The 23,626-nt window shown below is 41.0% G+C and overlaps 1 protein-coding gene and 1 pseudogene across 3 annotated transcripts in view; both read right to left on the bottom strand.

Annotated features, from left to right (window-relative positions):
• Window positions 1-23,626, bottom strand: part of Znf106 (zinc finger protein 106) — a 56,624-nt gene that overhangs the window by 28,704 nt on the left and 4,294 nt on the right. For 2 of the 3 annotated variants that reach the window (XM_048459874.3, XM_048459875.3), the window contains 3 exons: window positions 18,713-18,797; window positions 12,598-12,659; window positions 2,956-3,159 (listed from right to left, as the gene is read on the bottom strand). In XM_048459874.3, coding sequence (XP_048315831.3) covers window positions 2,956-3,159; window positions 12,598-12,659; window positions 18,713-18,766 — 320 coding nt within the window. In that variant the 5' untranslated portion in view covers window positions 18,767-18,797. The remainder of the gene's footprint in view (window positions 1-2,955; window positions 3,160-12,597; window positions 12,660-18,712; window positions 18,798-23,626) is intronic. The other variant, XM_048459876.3, reaches the window with a different exon arrangement.
• On the bottom strand, window positions 10,259-10,969 carry LOC148120656 (heterogeneous nuclear ribonucleoprotein A3 pseudogene; annotated as a pseudogene).

Here is a 23,626-nt window from a genome sequence, read left to right as displayed (position 1 = left end):
TGGAATAGGCTTAGAATCAAGCTGAAACAGTGAATTAGGTCACAAACAGGAGTAAACAGCACATGTCAAATAAGAGTTCCCACAGGAGCTACAAAGAACTTAGGAGCTAGAGGCACTTTACGGAGCCTGCAGCTGATCGAGCTGTTCATGTTAGATAAGGAGTCCACAAAAAAGGAGGGCGTTTAACATCACAGCAGTGAGTAAAACCAACAGACTGCTCATGGTGCGTCTAACATCCCAGCACACTGCAGGTGCTCAAAACACCAGGGAATAAAGTGAGCTAAAATCACTTTGTTTCTGCTAAGTACTTCATGTAGATTAATTCATTAACACTAAGTATTTATCTGGATTTCCTCAATGAACTCTGATAATCCAGAGGCATATATTTACTACTTTTTAAATGGAGAGGCTCATACTTAGAGAGGCTGAGTCATACAAACACAGAAGGTAGACCAAACCCTGAATCCTGACTTTGAACCTAAGAGGTTTTATACTAACCACTTAGGCCTTGATCTAATAAAAATGTCACAACAGTTTTTGTAGTGAGTTTCTTTCTCTAAACTTGACAGAGGGCTGGAGAGATGACTCAGCAGTTAAGAGAATTGGCTCTTTCGGGTTCAATCCCCAGCACCCGCAAGGCAGTTCACTAACAACATCTGTAACTCCAGTGCCAGGGGATCTGACACTCTCTTCTGGCCTCCATGGGCACCAGCCACACAAGAGGTGCCTACATACACATACACCTATAACACATAAAATAGTAAAATCTTAGACTGGGCATGGTGATACACACCTCTAAACAAAGCACTGGGATGCAGAAGTAGATGGATCTCTGAGAGTTTGAGGTAAGCCTGGTCTATGTAGTAACTCCAGGCTACTAAGGCTACATAGTAAGAGCCTGCTTCAATGAACAAAAAACATTCTTACATTTTAAAAACTGACCTTAACTGGCTTTAAAAAAACAAAACAAAACAAAACAAAACAAAACAAAAAACCCAAAACATTGATTGTGTGTGGGGGCACGGCACTGAGCATGTGTGTAGATCAGAGAACAATATATGGGAGACAGTTCTTTCCTTCCTTCATGGGGGTTTTGGGGATTGAATACAGGTTGTCAGACTCGACTGCAAGTTCCTCTCCCCATAGAACCATCTTCACAGCTCTTTCGTTTTTTTGAGAAAGGGTTTCTCTATGTAGCCCTGGCTGTCCTGGAACTCAGAGATGTGCCTGCCTCTGCCCCAAGCACTGCAATAAAAAGCATGCACCACCATGGCCTGGCTATCTTGACTGGTCTTTAATGCCTGTAGTATGCTGGATACAAATCAGCTCCTTTTTTAACAAGATAAAGTTAAGAAATTCACCTAGGCTGGCAAGGCAATACTAGCCTATAATCTTAGCACTTAGGTCAGGGCGAAGAAGGTGAGTTGGATTACACAAAGAGACCCTGCTCCAGTCAATCAACACAGAAAAGCAGTGCGTGATCTTACAGAACTATGTCACCGCAGGGGCATACAAGACTCAAAGAACAGTAGCTGTGATATCAGTTTCTAATCTTAGCCTCTGATGTTTAATCATTTAAATAGCAAAGCTTTAATAATAGTTTTGTTGTTAACTGTTAGCCTATAGCCCAGCAGTGGTGGTGCACATCTTTAATCTCAGCACTTGGGAGGCAGAGGCAGGTGAAAGAAACCCTGTGAGTTCAAGGCTAGCCTGGTCTCCAGACTGAGTTCCAGGACAGCCAGGGCTATTGTCTCAAAAAAACCAAACCCACTTCCCCCAAAAGAATTAATGCTCTACCCTTCCTAAAATGGAAGCCCAGACTACAGTTGTACTGTAGCTATAAGAATGGCATCAAAAGAACTAAGAATTCAAGGCTGCTGTGGGCATTTTAAGACAAAGAAAATCTTCAAGGACGTTTTAAAAAAATATTAATATATAGTATAAAGCTACATATTTTCTACCTATATTTAAATCTCTAACATAAAAAGGTGAGTTGGTTTAATATTCAAGAAAAATATTTTAAAAATTTGCTTGAAATTTTCTCATCAAATGTTAAGACTTTAATTGTTCTCTGCCTCATTAAGTGAGTTCCTTAGGGCAAAGTCCAGTGTGGTAGCACATGCCTGTAATTATAGCACCTAAGTGGGTAGAAGTTCAGAATCATCTTTGGCTACGAACAAGCTGGAGACTAGCCATGGTTACCTGACTGTCTTGCTCATTTAAAAACAAACACACAAAATTTAAGGCCACAAAATCAGTAAGACTATAAATGCCTAACACACAAATATATAAACAAAGGTATAAATTTGGGAAGTACAATTAGGGAACTTATAGTGCTCAAATTTATGATACTAATATTTATAGAAACACCCAGAGTGAACTGGGCACTGTGTAATCATTAAAATTTCAAAGGTAAAATTCAAATCTGGCAGAAGCACTGTGCTAAAATACAACAGGTAATCCTTCCCCTAAGAGATATTATTTAGGCCATAAAAATATTTAAAGAAAAATAATACAAATGAATAATAGATGAAATGTCAATTCAACAATGCTTATCTTACACGCCACAGCTTTCCAGCAGAAAACTGGATTCTAATAAAATAGCTCCACGCATAGCGACTCAGATGACAGTTTTCAGGTTTGTAGCTCTATTAATCAGCTAAGGACAAAACTGAGTTTAAGGACAGATACTGTAGCAGTTCATAGTCCTTCAGTCTCCAAACAGCAAACTCAAACAAAACTTTGTATTTAAGGTAAGATTAAGTTTTGGCCTCTTAAAAGCTTACTTTCAAATTTCAAATCATGAGCCTGGGAAGGTAACACAGTTAGTGGGGAATTTTCTTAGCTACACAAAGTCCTAGAAGTTCCTCCCCAGAATAGAAAAACTGTCTACATGAGATCCTATCTCAAAAAAACAAAACAAAACAAAAAACCCAAACAAACAAAATGACTTACCGACTTTGTTCTTTTCTTTCCTTTATTAACTGAACAAGTTCCTTGTCAAAATAATCTTCTTCTTCCTCTTCCTCTTCCTTTCCATCATCTTCTCTTTCCTGGGCATCAACATTATCTTTGTGCAACTGGCCAGAAATGTGCTTTGCATATGCAGAGAGACCCACTTCTGTGACCCCGCACACTCGGCACTCATGACTAATGTCCCTAGGGAAAGAGGGAGATGAGGGACATTCAATTCTCCCCACTGGCATGGCACATTCACCAGATCGCTAGTTTCCTCTGAAAGACACTGCACAATTGGGCACAGCGAAAAATCAGTGCTAGTAAATGTCAATGAGCCTTTCATCACTTTTAATAAACTTGTTTAAAGATTACTTCGAAATAAATTTTAGATTCTTTTCCAGCAATCAAGAGGCAACACACTTCAGATCAATGAGATTTAGGAGAAATCTTCTTGAATTGCTGTACTTAAAATCTTGCCAGAGGAAACATGGTGAAAGGGGAGGCAGGGCAGGGGCTCAGAGCAAACATGAGCTGCCCTGGGGACAGCCATGGTGCCAGCTGCACCCAGAAAGTCTGGTGACAGCACTTCCATTTAATCTCCAGCTCTCAGGCATTCTTCCAGTGAAGGCTGAGGGTGGAGCAAAGAGGAGGGGAACAGCCAATGCCAACGGGGTAACTAAATTGGAACAGCTGGCATTCTGCCTGGAATGTGAAGATTCCGGACCCCAGCAAATGACAGCGGCAGTCCCAGCAAATGTTCTAGTCTGGATGATACATGTGACACATTCTGCTTCAGCAGGGCTTACTTTAAAGGGAATGGAAAACATGTCAGTTGTAGGAAGTTAACAGCTGTGTTAGGCAAATGTTTTCTCTCAAGTTTCAGAAAATGTTGCAGTCCCGATACAAGCAAAACTGGCTTTTATCTAAACTGGGTGACTGGATTGCTTCTGTTTTTCTTTTACTTGACACAATGGCAAATCTCATATTTGGTCAGTCTTAACAAGCAAAATCTTAAATCCTCTTAGACCTGTAGCAAATCAATAATGTAACTGCTTTTAAGCTTCCTGCAATCCTTAGATTATGTCCCCTGTCTACGCAAGCACTTATGAGAATCATACAAACTGTGGCTGTCCAATAATCCAAACTTAATCCAGGATCTTGCATCATGGGCTTATAGCAGTGATGAAATATGTGTTTCTGACCCCAATCTGTATGTCTACATCTATCTCTGTACATAAATCACCAGAGACATATGCCATGAAACACAGTCACATACCCATCCTTTTTATAAAAAATAATTTATCAAAATAAGCAGAAATGATACGAATTAACAGAGATCATGAAACTGAGCACTTCATTTACTAGAAGACAGTTCCTGTTACAGATCACCTGAATGTCCATTTAAAGCAAAGCAAAGCAAAACACACACCGTATCAAGCAATTACTAAATACCAAGCACAAGGCTAAGTTACTCAGAGTTACAAACTATAAAACCTCAAACAATGCCTAGTATATTTTAAAAAGCAATACAGGGGCTGGAAAGATGAGAACACTTTCTGCCTTTCCAAAGGACTCATGAGTTCCACGGGGTCTGACACCCTTTTCTGGCCTCTGTGGGTACCTGTTCCTATATTACATATATTTACATAAATATACATATACACACAAAAAAATAAATCTTCGGAGAGAAAAACAATACTGTTGGGCTGGAAATATATCACAATGGCAGGACGTGCACACAGCTAGTGCAGGCTCAAGGCACCAGGTTTGAAGTAAGAAGCAGTAAGAAGCAGAAGCAGTGTCAGTGAGGCACTGAGAAACAGACCTCTGTGAGTTCAAAGCCAGCCTAGTCTTCAGGCAGTTGTACACCAGCCAGGGCTACACAGGAAGACCCTGTCTCCAAAAGGGAAAAAAGAACGGAAGGATGGAAGGAGAAGAAAAAGGAAAAAGAAATTTCCATCCTCCAATACTGTCCCCTCTTTTAGTATGTATGTATGTATGTATGTATGTATGTATGTATGTATGTATGTATGTGCGTGCATTGGTGTTTTGCCTGCATGTATGTCTGTGTGAGGGTGTTGAGTCCCCTGAACAGGAGTCACAGACAATGTGAGCCATCATGTGGTTGCTGGGAACTGAACTTAGGTCCTCTGCAGGAACAGTCAAATGCTCTTAGATACTGAGCCATATCTCCAGCCCCAGTATTGTTGCTTATATTGGAAGAATCTCTGAAAATCTAAAAAAGTAGAAAATTTACACTTTTTTGTACTTTGTAGCACAAATGCTAACAGTTTAATAACCGCATCTGTATACTTAAAGAGTAAACAATACCAGGTGTGGTGGCACACACCTTTAAATCTTTAGTACTTTGGAAGCAGGAGCAAGTGAATCTCTGTGAGTTTAGGACCAGCCTGGCAGGGCTACATAGCGAGACCCTGTCAAAACAAACAAACAAACAAACAAACTTTCTCACCTCATCAAGAATGAAGTTCTCTGAGACAACTAAGATTGACTGATACTCACTCTAGGCAATATTAACTTGTAATAGCAAGCAAGTATCTCATGACAACACAGAAAGTTTAAAATATAAACAGGAATCTGTTCACAATGGGTAGCACCAGAAGAATCTGGCAGATGTAAGACAAATGCCATACATACACTGTAACCGAAATCCAAACCAACTTCATTTTTAGTTAGAAAATCATCTTGCCTTCAAGGCCATTTATGATTCTATCGATGTATAAATACTAACTGAATGCTGCCACACCAGTGGCCTCATTCTGATGGAGACTTTTGTACTGTCTCTTAATTTTTTCTTTTTTTAAAACTAATTTAATTTATTTAATGCATTGGTGTTTTACTTGCATGTATGTCTGTGTGTGTGTATGCATGTATGTGAGGGTGGCAGATCTTGGAATTACAGACAGCTGTGAGCTGCCATGTGGGTGCAGGGAATTAAACCTAAGTACTCTGGTAGAATAGTCAGTGCTTTTAACTGCTAAGTCATCTTTCCAGTTCCTTAATTTTTTTCAAAATTGCTGATACAACTTTATAAAATGCAAAAAAATTTATTTCCTTTCTTTTAAGATTTATTTATTCATGTACTTAGTGTATACACCAGAAGAACAAGTCTGATCCCAATACAGATGGTTGTGAGCCACCATGTGGTTGCCGGGAATTAAACTCTGGACCTCTGGAAGAGCAGTCAAGTACTCTTAACCACTAAGCCATCTCTCCAGTTGAGAAATTTTTCTTATATTCAAGCCATCAATATCCCTCTTTTGAATTCTTCATTAAAGCTTAAAAACTTTGCATAATACTAGGCTGTGGTAGTGCACATCTTTAATCCCAGCAGAGACAGGCAGATCTCTGAGTTCAAGGCCAGCCTGGTCTATAGAGTGAGTTCTAGAACAGGCTTCAAAGCTATAGAGAAACCCTGTCTTGAAAAACAAAAACAAACAAAACAAAAACCTTTGCATAAACATGTAATTATGGACAAAATGTAGTCAGTGTTTTTGTGTCATAGCTAACAAAGGCAATGTTCTCCCTCGGGGTGTTTGAAGCGCCCAAATTAGCTTCATCCTGTCACCACACAACTTCCTCTCATGTACAAAAGGCAGTCTTAAGATACTCTACACATAAGCCTTTCTTTATTAAGCTTGCTCTAACTAAACCACAACAGCTGCTTGATAAATAAAGACTTGAGTCTTCGGTAGCTTCTATCTGGAGAAACTACTTATATCACACCTACCCTTGTCCCTAATTAGAAACCAAGGAAAACTGACCAAGATGGTCAAGCTTGCCTTCAAAACTGAATATAAAAACTTAATAAAGTATCTTATAATTCTTTACAAGATCATCACTGGAGAGTAAAGTTCAGCTGGAAGCACAGTAACTGAGCATGAAATTCAGAAGAAAGTCATATATTGAGGCTAAGAGGGAAAAGAAGTAAGGGTTGATGACTATTTGTCTCTAAGGCACAAATCAGTTATGACTGTCATTAAAATAATGCACTAAGTCAATACATAGTTTTTGAGACTTTATGTGGGTTTTGCATGCTTTTTACATGTTATAGGCTAGCCACCTGTCATGGCTGCACCTAACAAATGTGGAAACCTGTACGACTGTGTTCCCCTCTCAATAAAATGAGTTAGGGTGCTCAAGATAGCATTTACAAGAGAAAAAGAAATCACAAAGCAACATATAATCCACATGAGGTCCAGTCACTCAAGACAGAATGAAGCCTGTGTATAGATCTAAAACTGTGAATGCATATAAAGTTTGGGTAGGACAGACAGCAAGATGGAATGGGATTTTATTAAAGAGAAATAAGGTAAATATTCTCCCTCCCTCTCTCTCTTTCCTCTTTGAGACAAGGTTTATCTATGTAGTCTTGGCTGTCCTGGAGCTCCCTATGTAGATTAAGGAGTCCTCGAACTCAGAGATCCTTATGTATCTACCTCCTGAGTGCTGGGACTAAAGGCATGTGCCACTACACATGGCCCACTAGACTTATTTTCTATGATCCTATATTCAATATCATCTGAATCTTATAAAATTTGTTTTTAAAAATAAGTTTTAGGGGAAGCTGAAGAGCTAGCTCAGCAGTTAAGAGAGTTTACTAAACTTTCAGAGGACCAATATCCACGTCAGGCACTCCAACTTCAGAGAGATTCAACATCTCTGGCCACGACAGACATGTGCACTCATGCGTACACACTCACATGCAGATGTACACAAACACTTGAAAATAATAAAAATAAACCTTTAAAAATAGTAATTTTCTAGGGCTGGAGTGATGGCTCAATTGTTAGGAACACTGGCTAGCGCACTCCCTGGAGTCCTCCTGTCCTCCCACTCTAACCGCCCCATCTCAATTCCTAGCAGACTGCCCCCCTCCTCTTCCGCGGCCTCTCCTTCATTCCCAGGAGTCTACAAAGACTCTGGTGGTATACCCAGCTCTCCTCCTGTGGAGCAACTTCCCTGCCACTAGCCCATCCACATTCCTTAGTGTCAACTTCCAGTACCCAGAAACACGTTCTACCCTGGAACCCCAGCCAGCACACCTGGTAAACTAAGGCATTTCCTACCAGGCAACCCCCAGCCACCGCACTCTCCTAAGAACCAGAGAAGGCAACAGAAACAAGGAAAGAATTCTACACACCCAACAAAGTCAAGTGCAGATATCAGCACCTAGAGTTACAGTCATTCCAAACCCAGATGCCTAGATACCAGGATAAAAACACAGCAACAGCCAGGACAAGGTTTCCCTCTACTAGAGCCCAGAAACCCTACCACATTAGGCCCTGAGTAATGTGATACAGCTTAAGCACAAGACAAAGACTTCAAAATACCTATTACGAATATTTTCAAGATCCTTAAAGAGGAAATGAACAAATCCATTAATGAAAACACAAACAGTGGAATGAAGTGGAGAAAACAGCTCAAGATAAGAAAGGGAGTCTTAAAGAAAATGCAATCTGAGGGAAAACTAGAAATGAAAGTCTAGGTGTTATGGTAAAAATAAAATGTCACAGGTTCCAAGTGGCAGCAGTAGGCAGCCAGCACGAGACCACAGAGGGCCACAAAGGCAGCAGGGCTAGGCAGGGAGCTGCGTGGGCAGGTGAGAGACAAAGACCTATTAGGCACACCATGCAGAGAACGTGGGTATTTATTTAGTGGGTTATGGAGGGGAAAGGGAAAGGGGAGAAGGGAAAAGAGCGGAGAGGCAGAGAGAGAAACAGAGAGAGAGATAGAGAGAGAGGAGGGGGAAAAGGGAGAAGTGAGGAGAAGGGAGAGAGTCAGAAGCTGCCTCTTCGGGAGAGAGACCGAAAGAAAAGGCTGGAAGTAGAAGGAAGATCTGCTTGCCTCAGCAGACAGGGAAGTGGGCAGGGCTTGTCTCTCAAAGGGACCAGACAGACCATTACAGGAGGGAACTTCTGAGGCAAGCTTCACCAACAGAATATAAGAGATGGACTAGAGAATCTCGGGCATTGAGAAAAAGATGGAAATCCAGGCACAAAGCCTCCAGAAAATCTGGAATAATATGAAAAAAAAAACCCAAATCTACAAATAATAAGAATACAGGGAAGAGCCGGGAGGTGGTGGCATACTCTAATCCCAGCACTCAGAAGGAAGAGTCAGGCAGATCTCTGTGAGTTTGAGGCCAGCCTGGTCTACAAAGCTAGTTGCAGAACAGCTGTGACACAGAGAAACTGCCTTAAAAAACAAAAGAAACAAGCAAACTCCCTCCCAAAAAACTTGGCAGAAAGAAACCCAGGTCAAAAGCTCAGAGAAAAATATTTTCCAAGCCAGGAGGTGGTGGTGCATGCATTTAATCCCAGCACTCGGAGGCAGAGGCAGGCAGATATCTGTGAGTTCAAGGCCAGCATGGTCTACAAGAGCTAGTTCCAGGACAGGCTCCAAAGCTACAGAGAAACCCTGTCTCAAAAAATAAAAACAAACAAACAAATAAATTCCACAAAATAGCAGAAGAAAATTTCCCCAACCTAAATGAGATGGTGTCTGTCAAGGTACAAGAAGCATACAGAACACCAAATAGATTAGATTAAAAAGAAATTCCCACAACACTTAATAATCATAATATAGAAGGTATAGAATGAAGAAAGAATATTAAAAGCTGCAAGGGAAAAAGAACAAATCATATATTAAGGCAGACCTATTAGAATAACATCTGATTTCTAAATGGAGATTCTAAAAGTCAGAGGGGCCTGGACACATGTTCTACACACCACCCATCTTAAGTACTTTCAATCACAATAGCTGAAGAAAGGCATTCAACTATAAAACCAAATTTAAGCAGTGTCTATCTACAAATCCAGCTCTACAGAAGGAACTAGACAGAATACTTCAACCTAAAGAGGTTAACCACATAAAGAAAACACAAGGAATACTATCAGACTAGCAGATAAAGGGGAGGGGATGAAAACTCCCACTACAACAGCAAAATAATGGAATCAACATCAGTGTTTTCAATTCAACAATAAAAAGATAAGAGACTAACAGACTGGATTAAAAAACAAGATCCTGCTGCTGCATTCAAGAAACACACTTTAACATCAAAGATAGATTATCATCCCAGGGTAAAAGGAAAATGATATTCCAAGCAAATTGACTCAAAAGCAAATTGGTGTAGCCATTCTACTGTTCGACAAGGCTAATCAGAAGAAATAGGGAAAGACACTACATACTCAAAGGAAAATCCACGAAGAGGACACTGCAATTCTAAACATCTGTGCACCAAACACAATGGTACCCAAGGTCATAAAAGAATACTAATCTAGTCAGATCTACCTCTACCACCTCTCTGTGAGCCAGCAGATTGCATCTCTTGTTTAGAAGGGCCCTTTTCATTTCACAATCATGCCCATTAGCAGTGTGGTTTTCTGAACAACAATTTCATGATCAACACTAGTTACAAAAGCAAATCCTCTCTTTTCCCCACTCTGCCTGGCTTCCATAACTTCTATGGCTTCAATCTTGCCATACTTTTCAAAGTAGTCTCTCAAATACTCTTCTGTGTCCTCTTTAATACCACCAACAAAGATTTTCTTCACCGTTAAATGGGCACCAGGCTTTACAGAATCCTCTCTAAAAACCGATCTCTTTGGTTCCCCCACACACCCATCAACTTTGTGTGGCTGAGCACACACTGCAGCATCCGCCTTTTCAACACAAGAGTAGATCACAAAACCAAAGCCCCTGGAATGTTTTGTTTGGGGATCTCTCATTACCATACAGTCTGTAAGTGTGCCCCATTTCTCACAACGTTCTCTTAAGCTATCATCTGAGGCTTCAAAGCTCAGACCACCAATGAACAGTTTCCTCAACTGTTCTGGTTCCTTTGGATCATGGCCCTCCATTCTGAGACCAGAACTTTGGAGGTTGGTGGAGGTAATTTTGGTCACGGTGGAAACTTTGGTAGTGGAGGTGGTGGCAGCAGAGGTAGTTATGGTAGATATAATGGATTTGGAGGTGATGGTGGTAACTATGGTGGTGGTCCTGGTTACAGCAGTAGAGGAGGCTATGGTAGTGGTGGACCAGGCTATGGAAACCAAGGTGGTGAATATGGTAGTAGTGGAGGAGGATATGATGGTTATAATGAAGGAGAAAATTATAGTGGACAACAGTAATCAAATTAGGGACCTATGGAAAGGGCAGTTTTGGCGGAAACCAGAGAAATGTAGCTAAATAACATCATAAACCAAATGACCTAACAGACATATACAGAACATTTCACACAAACACAAAAGAACATATCCTCTTCTCAGCACCTCATAGAACTTTCTCCTAACTAACCACATACTTTAGATTGTCTTCATCTAAGTATATATTTTAGGATGTTTCTATGTGACTCCTCAAGTGGTCCTTAGTTCTAGCTGTCCCCGTTTTCCCTCTCTCACTCCTGTTTTTCCTCCCCCCCTCCACTTGATCCTTCTATTACTACTGCCCCCCTCCTGCCTATGCACAGCCATCTAGGAGATTCAGCTGCACCACCCAGTCCCTTACTCTATGTCTGACCTCTGTGCTCTACAGATGTAGTCTGCTTACCAAATACCTAACAGCTAAGATCCATGTAGAAGGAAACACACATCATATTTGTCTAAGTGAAGCCTTTTTTTGTTGCCACTAAGCATAACCATTACACATTAAAGACCCAGGCATAGAAGAAATTATTAGTAGTTAGCATATCATTAGCTAACTAATAATAGCACATTAATTTATAGATACAAGATAAACCTGTAAGATTTACAATAAAAGGCCTGGTGGTGGTAGTGCATGCCTTTAATCCCAGCACTCGGGAGGCAGAGGCAGGTGGATCTCTGTGAGTTTGAGACCAACCTGGTCTCTAAGAGCTAGTTCCCAGGACAACCGGGGGTATACAGAGAAACCCTGTCTCGGAAAACAAAAACAAACCAAAACCAAACCAAACCAACAACAAAAAAGGATTTACAATAAAGTTAACACTAATATCAAACAGTGAGATAGCATTGTCACAGAAACTTTATTATTCATGGAGTAGAATATAATTCATATTTCTGGATTTACAATGTTATCTTTATCAAATCTCTGTACTTCTAATCCACATTAGTCAAGAAGACACACAGAAAAAAGGATAAGGAACACACATACATAGATTTTTTAAAAACATCTTAAGCTTTAAATCATTAACAGAACATTTTCTGTCTTTTATTTGGTTTTGCAGACACTGATAAGCTTCAGCATAACTTAGCAGGTTGTGAATTTCCTAAGCTATTTCAGCAAGACTAGGGGTTTACAGCATACAATTAATTTGGCTAAAGCAAAAATATAGAAAGTACTAGCTGCAAGGCCACTATGCAGGAATTAGTTTGTGAGTAAGAAGGCCAGTACATGTCAGCTCAACCTTGTTAAATCTACTTGTCTGAGTTACTATGAATTCTACCCATGCACAGAAGATGCACAAAGGAACCAGGGTTTATCTTTTAAATGCCAAAAATCTACTATCATTAATTATAAATGACTCAATGTTATCAGACAATAGTCATCATGATGGGTTATTGCAAAATAAGCAGGTAGGCACCATCAGCACTTAGGCCCCACATTAGCAAATTTATGGAAGAAAGCTGTTCTTATTACCTGCCCTTCAGGTTCTCAAGTTCCCTGTGATGCAACATGCTCCGCATGTGTTCGTCCATTTCCTTCCAAACAAAACACAACAAAAAAGCAGATTAACCAAGGGGACGCCAGGGTGGGGTGGGTGGACTTCCCCTGTAGATATGCAATTAACAATCTGGATTCAAACTCTTTGGGCCAAAAAATTTGTAATCACCCCTCTCAAATTAAAATCAATAGAGATTCCACAATAAATAATTCTTAGGCTATATTTCATGCTTATTTTTATTTTGTGGGGTAGGGTTTCAGCCCAGACAGGCCCTGAACTCATTAGTAGTTGAGAATGACCTTGAATTCCTTACTCTTTTACCTCCATCTCCAGTGTTAGGATTATAGACACACATCACCATAGCTGGCTACCATTTTAAAAAGTCATTTTTAGGTATTTTAAATGGTTTTCCAAAATGATTAGAAGCATCGGCCTTTGAAGGGAAAAGACTAAGAACAAATTATGCAGGTTACATACAGAGTTTGTGGGGAGAGAGCAGTCAGGTGTGCTGCTCATGCTGGGATCTCTCCCAGCACTCGGGAAGCAAGTCTGAGGCCAATCTAATCTACAGAGGGAGTTCTAGTTCACCCAGGACTACACAGATGAACCCAAGGACCCAGCAAGATGATGGCTCTGCAGGTTAGGACACTGGCTGCTGAGCCCGATGACCTGAGTTTGATCCTCGGAGGCCACACGGTGAAAGGAGAAAACATATCTTCACATGCACACAATGGTATATGAGTGCACAAACATGCACATGCAGGCATACACATGGACTCACATACACATAAAATGTTTTTTAAAGTCTTTCTAATCACTTAGCTTTTAAAACTACTTTGGCGACTTTATGTATATGTAGTATATGTACATGTTCATGCTGGTGTGCATACAACACATGCACATCTGTGTGAGATTATAGAGGTCAAAGGTCAATGTTTGACATCTTTCTTGACTGCTTTCTACCCCATCTTTCATTTTTTAAAGCGTGTGTGTGTCTACGAGTGTTCATGCAGTGAATGCAGGTGCCTATCTAGGCTAGAGGATCCATCCCCTAGAGCTGGAGTTAAGGTGCCCAACATGGGTGCCTGGAGCCAAACTCAGGTCCTCTGCAAGAGTAGTATGTACTCTTAACCATCTCTTCAGGCCCTTCACCTTATTGAGAGACGAGGTCTCTCAATAAACTTGAAGCTTACTAGTTCAGCTAAGCTGCTGGCCAGTCTCTGTGCTGGGATTGTGAATGGATGCTGTTGCCACTGGCTTTCTGTATGTTAGGGATCCAGATTCAGGCCCTCGGGCTAGCACGAGAAGCACTTTATTGACTGGGCCACCTCTTCAGTCCCTAGGTTACAACTCTTATTTAAGGTTTGGCAGAGTCTAGTGTATAAGTTGTTAATAAACATTTACTGAGGCTGGTGTTGGTATTGCATGTAATGCGTCATGTCCCTCACACCCCGCCCAGTTTTCTGAGACAGAATTTCTCTGCACAGCTTTGGAGTCTGTCCTGGAATTCGCTCTGTAGACCAGGCTGGCCTTGAACTCACAGAGATTTACCTGCCTCTGCCACTCAAGTGCTGGGATTAAAGTGGCGCCTTTTATCCCAGCACTTGGGAGGCAGAGGCAGGATGATCTCCAAGTTCGAGGCTAACCTGATCTCCAAAGAGAGTCCAGGACAGCTAGAGTTGTTACATAAAGGAATGAAAAACCAAAAACAAAAAACCCACATTTGTTGATTATAGATAGGTATTAAAAAAAAAAAAGAGCCTCTTTCTTGGAGCTGAAGTTTTAGCCAACACCCACAGGGCAGCTCACAACCATCTGAAGGATTTGGTGCCATCTTTTGGCATCCTCAGGGACTGCATGCACACGGTGCGCAGATACACCTTCAGGGCAAACACTAATATAAAAAATAAAAAAATAAAAAAATTTAAAAAGTAAACAAGTAGAGGATCTCTATGTAGTTTTTATCCCCCCGAAAACTGTAGAAATGGAGCTGCGGGGCAGGCCTGCTTTTCTCCTCACCTGGCTCCCGCACGGCTAGCTTAGTCCCAGAAATAATAACACACAAGTTATATTCATTTAAGCACTGCCTGGCCCATTATCTCTTAGAGAGTTAGTTACTGACTAACTCTCATATCTTGATATTAACCCATTTCTAATAATCTGTAGCACCACGAGGTGGTGGCTTACCGGAAAAGATTTAGCATGTTTGACCTGGTGGCTGGCTCCATGGCGTCTGGCTCATAGCCCTCTTCCCAGCATTTTGTTCTGTTTACTCCGCCTACCTAATTTTCTGTCCTATCAAGGGCCCAAGGCAGTCTCTTTATTGACCAATGAAAATAACACAATAGACAGATAACCCTCCTCCATCAGAAAACCACACACTTTGAGGGGCTATGGACATGGCTCAACAGTTAATAGCACTTGTTGCTCTTACAGAGAACCCAGGTTCCAGAACCTACAAGGGAGCTTACAACTCTCTACAGTTTCAGTTCCAGACGATCTGGTTCCACCTTCTGGCCTTAGCAGGCAATAGGCACACATTCACCACACAACGTATATTCAGGAAAAACACCAATAGACATAAAATAAAATAATTAGTCTTTAAAAAACAACAAAAAACCCTCCATACTTTGAATACAGATGGGCACAATGGTGCACACTTGGACTCAAGCAGTCAAGGCAGGTGGATCTGGAGTTCAGACAGCCTTGGTTATAACCAAAGCCAGGCTGGGACAAGTGAGACCAAGACTATGAACACAGCGAATTCACCCACTCTTCTCTGATTCTACAACTTCCCTACTTAGTTTATTTGGGTTTAAAGGAAAGATTAAAGCTTTGCAATGTTCTAACTCTCATTTTACCTTTGGTAGAAGAAAATTATCTGTGCAGAAACTATCACTAAAACACATGCACACAGTTGGGCATAGTGGCATACATCTACAATCTCAGCACTCAGGAGACAGGATAGCAAGTTCAAAAACAGCTACACAGCAAGACCCAGAGAAAAAGCACATACATGCAACTTAGAGGGCTGCAAACATTTCATGTATAATTAGAGAACGTCTGCTTATACAGTTAATAAACAGCTACAACTCAACTGATTATGCTATATTCCGTGTTGACTCAAACACTTTCCCACTTAAACCACAAAATACCACTCCATAAGGACTCAAGGATGCAGAGAAGTGAACTCCTTTATTCACCAGGTATTCCCCAAGTGCTTACTATGCCCTACACATAGAGCAAGGCACTGAAGAAGTAAATGTGAAAACCAAGGGGTGAAACGAAAACCCAAGAAGATCTGACACCAAACATCATGCTCCAAGTACATAATGCATTTCTTCATCATATACAGTTTGTCAGAAACCGTGTAATCAAGCCACAGTACACTCTTCTTTATCTTCTATAGTGTGATACAGGGGACAGCTGTTTTAAAACACTTCCTTTAAATGGTGATTTTACTGGATTGTTTCCTTCCTGTCTCTACAAAGCTTCGTTTTGACAGAGCTGTATAAGTGACTCTTTCTAGCTGTAAGTGATCATCAATTAGAACAAAACACACCTGAAAACCGAATCAAGTTAAAGACAGCACATAGAATTTAAAACTCCATCAATAACCAGTCAAGTTGACACTTTATAATCTCAGTACTAAGCAGGAAGGATCCCTGAAAGTTTGAGACTAGCCTGATCTACATAGTAAGTTCCACAAGTCAGTTAATTATATAGTTAAATGTTCAAGAAAGAAAAAAAAAAGAAGAAAAAGAAAAAGCTAGGCAGCGGTGGTACATGCCTTTAATCCCAGCACTTGGGAGGCAGAGGCAGGCAGATCTATGTGAGTTCGAGGCCAGCTTGGTCTATAGAGCAAGTGCCAGGACAGGCTCCAAAGCTACACAAAGAAACCCTGCCTCCAAAAACCAAAATAATAATAACAATCAGTTTTAAGAATGAAGAAAACCGGAGCTGGAGAGATGGCTCAGAGGTTAAGAGCATTGCCTGCTCTTCCAAAGGTCCTGAGTTCAATTCCCAGCAACCACATGGTGGCTCACAACCATCTGTAATGGGGTCTGGTGCCCTCTTCTGGCCTTCAGGCATACACACAGACAGAATATTGTATACATAATAAATAAATAAATAGATATTTAAAAAAAATTAAAAAAAAAAGAATGAAGAAAACCTAAAACAAAAAAATGAACAAAAAACCTGAAGCAAACACTATAACTTTCAAAGCAAAGAATAAAGGAAAGATGATGTATGCTGTGAATTCCTCTCTGTATGCTGTGAATAACATTGGTTAATGAATAAAGAAACTGTCTTGAGCCTGTGAAAGGATAGAACTGAGCTGATGGGGAAGACTAAGCTGAATGCTGGGAAAAAGAAGGAGAGAGCTGAAGAGAAGTCATGAAGTCACACTGGAGACAGACACTGGAACTTTGGCCGGTAAGCCACAGTCGCATGATGATACACAGATTAATAGAAATGGGCTAAATTAATATGTAAGAGTTAGCCAATAAGAAGCTAGAGCTAATGGGCCAAGCAGTGATTTAGTTAATACAGTTTCTGTGTCATTATTTCAAGGCTAATCGGCCAGGAACTAACTAGCGGCCTCCCAACAACAGAAAAGGCAAAAAACAAACAAACAAAAAAAAAAACCCAAAAAACAAAACAAAACAAAACAAACAAAAGTGAGAAATAGTAACCAATTTCCATGAAGCATAAGCAAATTCTTTTAGTTTAAAAAGTTTGTTGTGGGGCTTGTGAGATGGCTTAGCAGATCTCTGGCTGCTCTTCCAGAAGACCCAGATTCAGTTCCAAGCACCCATATGGCAGCTCACAACTGCCTATAACTCCAGTGCAGAGGATTCAACATCTTCTTCTGACCCTTCAGGTACTAGACATGCACATGGTGCATATACATACATGCAGGTAAAATATTCATACATAGAAAATAAATAAATCTAAAAATAATGTTTAAAAAATAAAAAACAAGGCTAGAGAGATGGCTCAGTGGTTAAGGGCACCAGCTACTCTCCCAGAAGATCAGGGTTCAATTCCTAGCACCCTCATGGTAGCTCACAACTGTCTGTAACTCCAGGTCTAGGAGATCTGATACCTTCATACAAAATGCACATATAAAGTTAAATAAATATTAAAGCAAAACAAAACAAAGAAAGCTTGTTTTTTGGGAACTAGGGAGATGTCTCAGATAAGAACACTTATTGCCCAAGTATGAAATCTGAGTTTGGATCCCTGGCACCCACAGAAAAAAGCTCAGCCTGGTCTGCACTTGTACACATGCACACAGCCCTCCTCCTCGGATGTTTGGGTGTTCCCCCCCTTTTTGTGGTTTGTTTCACCTTGTGGACATTCAGGATACTGTTAACACCACCTTTGCTATACTATACCTGGTCTACATAGTATAACTATGGCCTCCTGCTTCTTCTCCCAAGTACTGGAATTAGAAGTGTGCATTAATACACCTGGCTGCACTATACTTTTCTTGAGCCTGGATATACAAAAAAAAATGTATATAATAAATGTACTAATTGTTAAACATCTGTGAACCAAAAGGTATATGATTTATAGACTGAGGATATAACTCACAAGGTAGAGTGTTTGCCTAGTACACTTAAAGTCCCTGGGGTAGACAACAAAGTAAAATTTCACAAAGTAATAAAATCTCAAGTACCTTGAATTTTAAGATATTTCCTCTTTAACTAATTGCTAAAGTTCTCTATACCATTTACCCTTGAGAACCCTAAATTCTGAGTAGAGGTTAATACACAAAAATAATCCTCCTGGAATGGACTACAGATGAGCTGGTAGAATGCTTCCCTAACACACAGAGACCACCACAGATGTTCTCCAGTACTGCATAAGCAGTGTGACGACATTCCCAAACTTTGGGAGACAGAAGCAGGTGGATCACTACCATTTGAGGTCAGAGGACATAGCAGTTCTAGGATTGCACAGCAAAACAAACAATAAAATTGTAACAACTTAAATTTCTAAATATCAAGTTCTAACTATTTTTAAGATGTCTTCAAAAACAAAGTTTCCACAAAGCACCAGGTGCTCTTTCTTCATCATTACCTTTTTTGAGCCGTACACAATGTGGCACAATATGCATTTTCGTTCTCGGACCATAGTGACCAGATCTGAAGCACTCAACGTCAACCTGTATCGAGGAAGAAACATTTAGTAACCTTTCTAGATATCATCTTTAATTCACTTTTTACTCTGCCACTCTCTCAATCTTTCAATCTCAATAAACATAAATTCTAGCTTTCCATCTACCAAAGTTTGAAAACAAACAGATGAAGGTGGTGGCACACGCCTTTAATTTCAGCACTCAGGAGGCAGAAGCAGGCAGATCTCTGTGAATTCAAGGTCAGCCTGGTCTACATAGTGAGTTCCGGATAGCCAAGGATACACAGAGAAAACCTGTCTCAAAAAACTAAAACAAAACAAAACAAAACAAAACAAAACCAACCCTTGCAAACTAACCAACCAACCAACCAAACAGAAAAACAAAGGGTGGTGGCACAAGCCTCTAATCCCAGCACTTGAGAGGCAGAGACAAGTGGATCACTGTGAGTTTGAGGCCAGCCTGGTTTAGGACAGGTCCCAAAGCTACAGAGAAACTCTGCCTCGAAAAACAAACACACAAAAGCAACAACAACAACAAAATAACTGACCAAACAAGCAAACTTTAAGTGTCACCCCTGACTCCTTTCAGAGCCCAGCTGGCAGATGCTGTCAGTCCTACCGAAACACATTCAACATCTCACTGATGAGGCAATTACATGGACCACAGTGTCGCCTCGGGGTATAAGTCCCCACTTCCACTCTCACTCTCTAAGTGTCTCAGAATGGGATAATTTAAAATTTAAGTTATGCCAGGCATGGTGCAACACACCTTTAATCCCAACACTTGTAAGCAGAGGCAGGTGACTTCCAGGTCAGCCAAGGCCACACACTCAGACATATCTCAAATAAACAAAAAATAAAACTCCGGTTATGTTATTTCTTTGCCTAGATTATTTCCTGTGGTTTCCCATTTCACAGAAAATTTAGAAACTCCTTGTCATGCCTACCAATCTGTTTCTCCTCTTACCTAACACACTGATTTCATTTCCTGCCTTCACTCCTGCACTCAGTTCTTGACAAGCAAGCCCCTTGGAATCATCCATATAGTTTATTAATAAAAAAGAGGTAGCTATCTGCACAAAAAATAGAACTAGGCTAAGAAGCCAGGTGGTAGTGGTGCACACCTTTAATCTCAGCACTTGGGAGGCAGAGAGAGGCAGGTGGATCTCTGTGAGTTCAAGGCCTGCCTGGTCTACAGAGTGAGTTCCAGGACAGTCAGAGCTACACAGAGAAACCCTGTCTTGAAAACCTCCTACAAGAACTACTCTGAGATACTTCAGAGATTCCAGAACCAGGCATTGTGATACCTACCTGTACATCCCTTAGGTCAAGTTCAAGGCCAGCTTAAGCTACCTAACACTGGCATCCACTTCAAACATCAACATCACAAGATCTCCCAGATGCTGGGTGGTGGCGGCAGAAGCAGGGGGATCACTGTGAGTTTGAGACCAGCCTGGGCTACGAGAGCTAGTTCCAGGACAGTTAGGGCTGTTAAACAGAGAAACCCTATCTCAAAAACAAACAAACAAAAAGGGAAAAAAAATGAATATCCCCCAAATATTTATCACGTGGCTCAAGTTGAAAACACTGCCACCCAATATTATTAAGACAGTCCAAGAAGTTAACTCAGGCTGTTGGATGATAGGTCTGACTTTGCTAACCACACAAAAGGGAGATCTTCATAGACCGTATCTCTTAATATTCAGAATAAACTCAATAGAACTGAAGAAACTTTTATAAGTGAACACAGACTCCAAGTGACAATTTGCTGTAAAACACTAATTTAACTTAGTGTGTGGGGGGGCAAGATAAGGAGTAGTAATTAGGTTAAAATCCCTTTCTTGAATCCTACGGGCAATTTCCTTAGTCTTCACCTTAACCCTGACAGAAATTAATGGAGTTCTGGTAAGACAGAACAATCGGGAAGCCACAGAACAACTTTTGCCTCTATCCCTTGGTTGCTTGAGCTGGCTGACACTTTTGGGAGGGCCTCATTTTATAGAGTGGGTCTTAATAAAAAAAAATAAATAAAAAAATGATACTTTAGTACACAGGGTGCCCCTACAGGGAAACAGGAGGAAGAGGCAGGACAGAGCAGGCCAGAAAGGTAAGACCAACATGGAGGAGTCTAAAGACCTCCACGTGCTGTATGCACACCACCCACGAGTGAGCTCTCAGACATGAATACCCTTTCTGCAAAAAAGAACACTAAAATCTTTAACTTTAACTTAACGTAACTTTAAGTATTTTGATGCTGCTAACATGTAGCACCACTTGGGACAGGAGTGGAAATGGGGCCTGCTGTGGATCTCAGCACCCAGGTTTGAACCTCAGGTTGGAATCTGATCAGCAAACTTTTTAAAAGAGAGGGTCTCAGGTAGCCAGGCTGGCTGAGAGCTCTTATGCAGATGATCTTGCCCTCCTGATCCTCCTGCCGCCACCTCCCAAATGCTGGGATTACAAGTATACCACCACACTTGGCTTTAGACTTTTGTTTATCAGAACTAGTTACGGTACCCAGTGTCATACAAATGCCAGGGTACCTGCTCTGCCACCAAGCTATATCTCCAAAGACGAACAATTTCCCAAAAGGGGCTTTGATAGTGCACAAACTATGGGTAGTTTTTGTGTATTTGTATTTTCTTTTTTAAGATAGGGTCTCTCACTACATAGCCCAAGCTGGCCTGAAACTCCAGTCCTCCTGCCCCTGCCTGGGAGCACAGACAAGTGCCACCACACCTGGCTCCCTAATCCCTGGTCAATATTTGTTATGACACATCCTGGGGGCCACAGGAGCCAGTGGAAAATTTACAGTATTTTCCTGATCCATGTAGACTAAGGTCTAACCTAACCTAAGTCGGGGGAGAGGGGGGAATTGTTTCAAAATGCCTTGGAGTGGAGGAAGGACACAAAGGGACAGAAGCTCTCATCTGGAGAGATGGCTCAGTGGTTACGAGCACTCGCAGAGGACCCAAGTTCAATCCTTGCACCCATGTCAAGCACCTCACAATCACCTGCAACTTCAGTTCCACGGGGATCCAACAACTCCTGGCTCCCACAGGCACCTACTGTACTAACAAGCACCTGTCCACACTCAAATAAATATACATAATATGTATTTGTACAATACATAATATTTTGTAAAAAAAAAAAAAAGCTTCCAGGGCTGAAGAGATGGCTCAGTTAAAATTAAGCACTAACTCCTCTTCCAAAGGACCTGAGTTCAACTCTAAAATAAGTATTTTTTTTAAAAGCCTCCAACATTTGTATTTTACATGAAGATGTTGCAGCTTTGACAGATATAATTGGGAAATTGCCTTTTACCTCCTTTAGACCCTTTGCCTATTTTTCCTCTGGTTGCTCAGCTACTATGGATGAACATAGCTCTTTGTCTTCTCCTCTACTCTATGAATGACGTTATTTGGATCAGAAAAAGGTATTTTTGAATACAACTTAGTGGTGAAGTGCCTACTATGCACCGAATTCTGGTTTTGATTTCTAACACTGCAAAAACAAAACAATGTGGGCTGAGGAAGCAGCTCAGCAGTAAAGGGCTTACCTGGGTCAGCAGGCCCAAAACTCCACCCTAAACACTGAACAGGTGCCCGTCACCCACTTTCTATTGTAACTATCTCCCAGCCCACCTCATCCTTCCTAGCATGAAATGCAAACCATACTTCTGCCTTAGTCACTGTTCTACTGCTATGAAGACCATGACCAAGGAAACTCTGAAAAAAAGTCTTTAACTAGAGGCCTGCTCACAGCTTCCGGGGCTGTCTGTTATCATAGCAGGGGCTGCGGCAGCAGGCAGGTGTGGTGCTAAGGAAACTTCAAAGCCCCCCCCCCCCCCCCCCCCGTGGCATACTTCCTCCAACAAGGACACACCTCCTATTCCAATCAAAAGTGACTAAGCATTCAAAGAGATGATGAGCCACAACTTCCTACTGCACATATGAAATTTAAAACATCAATACAATGTGCTAATTAAAATAAAAGAAAGATAAATGTGATTTACTATCAAATATGTACCTCAATATATATTCTTTAGCATAACTTTATTAAAAAACATGAAATTATGATTTAGCAACTATAAAAACAAACTGATATTGACTGTATTACTGATTAAAAATATCATGAATAAGCTGGGTCATGGTGGCGCAGGTCTTAATCCCAGTACTGGGGAGGCAGAGGCAGGGGGATCTCTGTGAGTTCAAGGACAGCCTGGTCTACAAGAACTAGTTTCAGGACAGGCGCCAAACCTACAGAAAAACCGTCTTGAACTCCCCCCCCCCCAAAAAAAAACCGTGAATAAGTCAGGCATGGTGTGCATGCCTTTAATCCTAGAACTTGGGAGGCAAAGGCAGACAATCTCTGTGCGTTCAAGGCCAGCAGGGTTTATAAAGCAAGTTCCAGGACAGCCAGAGCTACACAGAGAAACCCTGTCTTGAAAAACCAAAAGAAAACAAAAGACCCCCACAAAAACCAGGAATAGCACTTGCTGTATATATGATTTTTCAAAATACCATAGTAACCAATCTCTGATGACCTTTCAGGGCTAAACAAGCACAGCTGGACTGGTGAAATGTTCAGGGGGTAAAGGCACTTGTTGCCAAGTCTGATGTCCTGAATTCAATCTCAGGACACCATGAAGTAAAAGAACCAACTCCTGCCAGGTGTCCTCTGACTTCCACACATGCACTGCAGCACACATGTATACATACGTAAGTAAAATTAAAAAGTTTAAAATGTATGATCATCCTAAAACGGGCAGTGACACACACTAGCAATCCCAGCACCAGGGGGGCTGAGGCATGCGGCTAGCAGCGCTACACAGTAAGACTGTCTCAAAAAGAAAAA

This window comes from Myodes glareolus, chromosome 10 (assembly GCF_982192425.1).
Source record: "Myodes glareolus chromosome 10, mMyoGla1.1, whole genome shotgun sequence".
In the NCBI taxonomy this organism is placed as follows: Eukaryota; Metazoa; Chordata; class Mammalia; order Rodentia; family Cricetidae; genus Myodes; species Myodes glareolus.
Note: the sequence above shows the minus strand (reverse complement) of the source record. Positions and strands in the feature narration are given on the sequence as shown.